Source organism: Strongylocentrotus purpuratus, unplaced genomic scaffold, assembly GCF_000002235.5.
Source record: "Strongylocentrotus purpuratus isolate Spur 01 unplaced genomic scaffold, Spur_5.0 spur5_scaffold_10, whole genome shotgun sequence".
In the NCBI taxonomy this organism is placed as follows: domain Eukaryota; kingdom Metazoa; phylum Echinodermata; class Echinoidea; order Camarodonta; family Strongylocentrotidae; genus Strongylocentrotus; species Strongylocentrotus purpuratus.
In genome coordinates this window covers 26267758-26271694 of record NW_022145595.1, presented here as the reverse complement: position 1 = coordinate 26271694, position 3937 = coordinate 26267758, and the positions used below count along the sequence as shown (strand labels likewise).

At 42.2% G+C, this 3937-nt stretch overlaps 1 protein-coding gene across 1 annotated transcript in view; it reads left to right on the top strand.

Moving 5' to 3' along the window:
• The first annotated feature begins 267 nt into the window (after nt 1–267).
• Nucleotides 268–3937, top strand: part of LOC115921603 (long-chain-fatty-acid--CoA ligase 5-like) — a 22602-nt gene continuing 18932 nt past the window's right edge. The window contains exon 1 of the mRNA XM_030979205.1: nt 268–579. Coding sequence (XP_030835065.1) covers nt 508–579 — 72 coding nt within the window. The 5' untranslated portion in view covers nt 268–507. The remainder of the gene's footprint in view (nt 580–3937) is intronic.

Here is a 3937-nt window from a genome sequence, read left to right as displayed (position 1 = left end):
TCATAGTGGTAAGAATGCTCTTGGAAGCGAACGAAACATAGACACATCCTAGAAATGCTGCCCGAAAGTTCTATTTTAGCATTTGTGTTGGGGCCGGGGGGGGGGGGGATACCCTCTCCCACCTTGCAGAACTCGTAACATCTGGTGGCATAGGCCCCGCCCCTCCAGGTCAAGGTCTCGTCTGTATACGTCACTGTTTTGTGTGCGAAATATTGTAGGAAACAAATACAAGTACTTCAAATAGATCAGCAAAGGCATTATGATTCATTCACATTCTGCATGGGGTATATTAATCTGTACACTACCGATCTAGTGTTCGATTCCACCGAAGCATGAACATCGCTCTAGGTCTGTTAACCCATTCTAGAAGGAAAAAAAGAAACAAAATTCCGTGTACGTGTTGATGGACTACTGGAATACATTGGAACCAGGTATACGTCAGGTGTTGTTTCTCTGGATTGTAACCATTACATGTACAAGAAAGATTCGAATCCGTGATCGAGAGGCATGATGGCAGACCCAACACACCCGACGCTGTTTCGACCTGTTCCTCTGGACAGACAATCAATCGTTCTTGAGGTATGCATACACTGTACTATTCATTATGTTTTTAAACTTCATCGAAGAGCTCATGCATATACTCTATATATCGCCATTGCGAGAAATAGGCAATTTTTATAACGTAACCAAATTAAATGCATATGTTTTTGTGAAGTGCCTATATGAACCCTATTTATTTAATTTACCTGTTTCGAGAAAGTGTATTTCAATAGTCAGAATGCAATCTGCATAAACTATGTGTTATTGGATATGGCAAGCCAGTATATGTTTGTCTATCTATCACAAATGCTGTATGCAATTCGTAATCTGACTATTGAGGTACAAATATTCGTAACAGGTGAATGAAACCATTTGTATCGAGGCGCTTCATGAATACGTATGCTTAAACGTGTGTTACATTACGAAAATGGCCTATTACTCTCGATAACATCTTACATACAAACCACTATAAGAGTAATGGAGTCCCTTCGAAGCAGGTCATACAAATATCATGGGTATTTGTAAAAACTAACTGGGTCAACTTGACGTTTCGTGACCTTATGAACTAGCTGTTTAACTTTGCCTTTGCTTCATCGAGCCAGGGATAACGTAAAGGAATTGTGCATGGGGTCGGGACTGACAGCAACAAAAGGCCTCCGCATCAGATACATGCATCTGGGAATGAGGGGAGAGGAGGAGGAGGAGGGGGTGGAAGGGGGGGGGAGCTAAGAGGAGGGGAGGAGGGGGGGAGAGCTATGCGAGCAGGAGGATCGAGGACAATAATGATGAGTTATTGATATAAATTAAGATGATGAGCGGGATTTCCAATTATTTCAGAATTTACTTCATAACTGTTCATTTATGCAGTCGAATATACTGCATTATCATTCTCAAATCTGTGTCTTGGTATGCCTTTCATTTTCTCTATTTCAAAGTCACTCCTTAATCACAGTTTGCGTATGATGTACTCTCTTAAAAAAAGAGAGTGAATTTTCACTCTATTTTCACTTTCTTGGGAGTGACGTCCGTGATCACTTGTTTAGGAGTGAAAATCGATTGATTTTAGAATGCTTTCTAAGAAAAAAGAGTGAATGTTCACTCTATTTCACTCCATTTTCACTCTCCAGAGAGGAGTGACGTCCGTGATTTTGAAAATTCACTCTTTTTTTTAAAGAGAGTAAACTATGGATCCTGGAATCGGAGAAAACTGCAGTATATTTCGTTTTTGTCCAATATTTCTTCAATATCGCTTGGAATATGATAGCATTATGTTGCAGTAATAAAGCAACGAGAGTGTGTGTGTGTGTGTGAGAGAGAGAGAGAGAGAGAGAGAGAGAGAGAGAGAGAGACAAAGCGAGAGAGAGTGTGTGTGTGTGTGTGTGTGTGTGAGAGAGATATATATATATATATATATAGAGAGAGAGAGAGGGAGAGAGAGAGAGAAAGAGAGAGAAGAGAGAGAGAGAGAGAGAGAGAGAGAGAGAGAGAGAGGGGGAGAGAGCGAGAGGGGAGGACAGAGCCAGAGAGGGAGAGAGAGAGAGAGAGAGAGGAGAAATGTTCCATTCAACAAATTTATCCTAACAGACATAACCCGCTCATACTTTTCACTTCATTGAGGTTAATTATTCACCCACGAGTAGGGGCGGCGATCCCGGGGGACGGTGGGGGACACGTCCCCCTCAATTTGTTTAGGGAGGGGGTCGTACCCCCCGAAAATTTTGAAAAATTGCAAAAAGAAAATGTATAGCAAATACTGACTGAAGAACAAGTAAGTTTTGTAGAATATCTGCATTCCGTTGGTATCACCTTGATACCCACTGGCGTACTGATGGAGGTTGTGGAGGGGGGGGGGGGGGGCAGTTCCTCCCCCCCCCCCAATTCAAACGTGGTTTATTTCTAATTCGATACCAGTGATTTACAAATAATGCTGAAATGACATGATATTCCGTCATTTTTCCTCCCCTTTTTGTAAATTATAGTGTTTTTTTTTTCGTTTGTTGGACAATGAAAAATATCAACATTTACAGTCAGGCAAAAAATATGTTTATTTAGAAGCCTACATGTCAGGGTACGTGGAACAGCGGTGCTCACGGGGCTCGAGCCCCCTCCCCCCCCCCCCCCCATTTTTTTGAAAAAGTATTTTAAAGAGAAATAGAAAGAAAGAAAGAAAAGTAACCGGCTAGTGTCACAAAATGAGGTATCAAAATATGCTCATCTGACCTGAATAAAATGCCTAAAACCCCTGAGCTTGCGGGGCTCTGCACCCTGGATACTCATCTGACCGTAATGTAATGCCTTAAACCCCTAAGCTTTACGGGTCTCAGCCCCCTGGACCCCACACCAATTATTAGTGACCTGCCAGTTTTACAAATAAGGTGTCAAATTATGTTCATCTGACCGTTATTAAATGCCTAAAACTCCTGAGCTTCTGGGGGTCTGCCCTTGACCCCCCCCCCGCCGGAGCTTTGCCCCTAGACCCACGCCAATTTACGATACGCTTAATCATAAAAACTTTAGCTCTCCCTCCCCCACTTTGAAAAACGTTCCGCGCGGGGCCTGCTTTTAACACGTAAGAGTGGTGGTGATGCGGATTTTTTTTCTGCTCCCCCAACCCCACCCCACGTTTTGCTCATTATGCGACTGGTGATACCAACGGAATACAAATTTTCCCTCGCATTTCTCTCTCCCCCCCCCCCCCCCCCCCCTCCTGGTCATGAAAAGAAATCGCCGCCCCAGCCCACGAGGCATACATGGTATGGCTTCATTCGTTACATTTGGATACACTCATACCGAGGCCACTTTTTAAAGGTTACATGTCGTTTTCACACACGTTCATAATTCCGAAAAAGTTCTTATTTCCAAAGGTTCGTAATTCAGGAGGTTCCTATTTCTGCAAATAAAAGAGGGTCATACTTTCGAAAAGGAAAATATGGTTCGTAATTCCGAACACGAAATAGGGTTTGTGATTCCGGAAATGAAACAGTGGCACCCACTGTTCGTGTACTGTGTACAAATCTAGAGACACAGTACTGTTGATAAAGTTGAGTTCTGGTCATGCGATTGCATTGTGAAAGATACGTTGTGGAATCGATCAGAAAGGTTGATCATCTAGCATATAAGTATTGGTGCGTTCTGCAATGTTCGAGAATCATCAACATGATAAGAAATTTGGCCCAGTCTTGGTAAAGTTACAAGCACTGTACACAGAAAGATGTCTATGGGACTACACGAACATGTGGCATAAAAATTCGTCCCGATTGTTAAGATGTAATTACATGCCATATTTAAAATTTGAAGAGCCTTGCTTTTCAGGGAATATTTTTTTATACAATGACAACGCTCACAAATTATTTTTTACTTCTTCCCAGAACTCAACCTTCTCTTTAAGTTCGTAAGT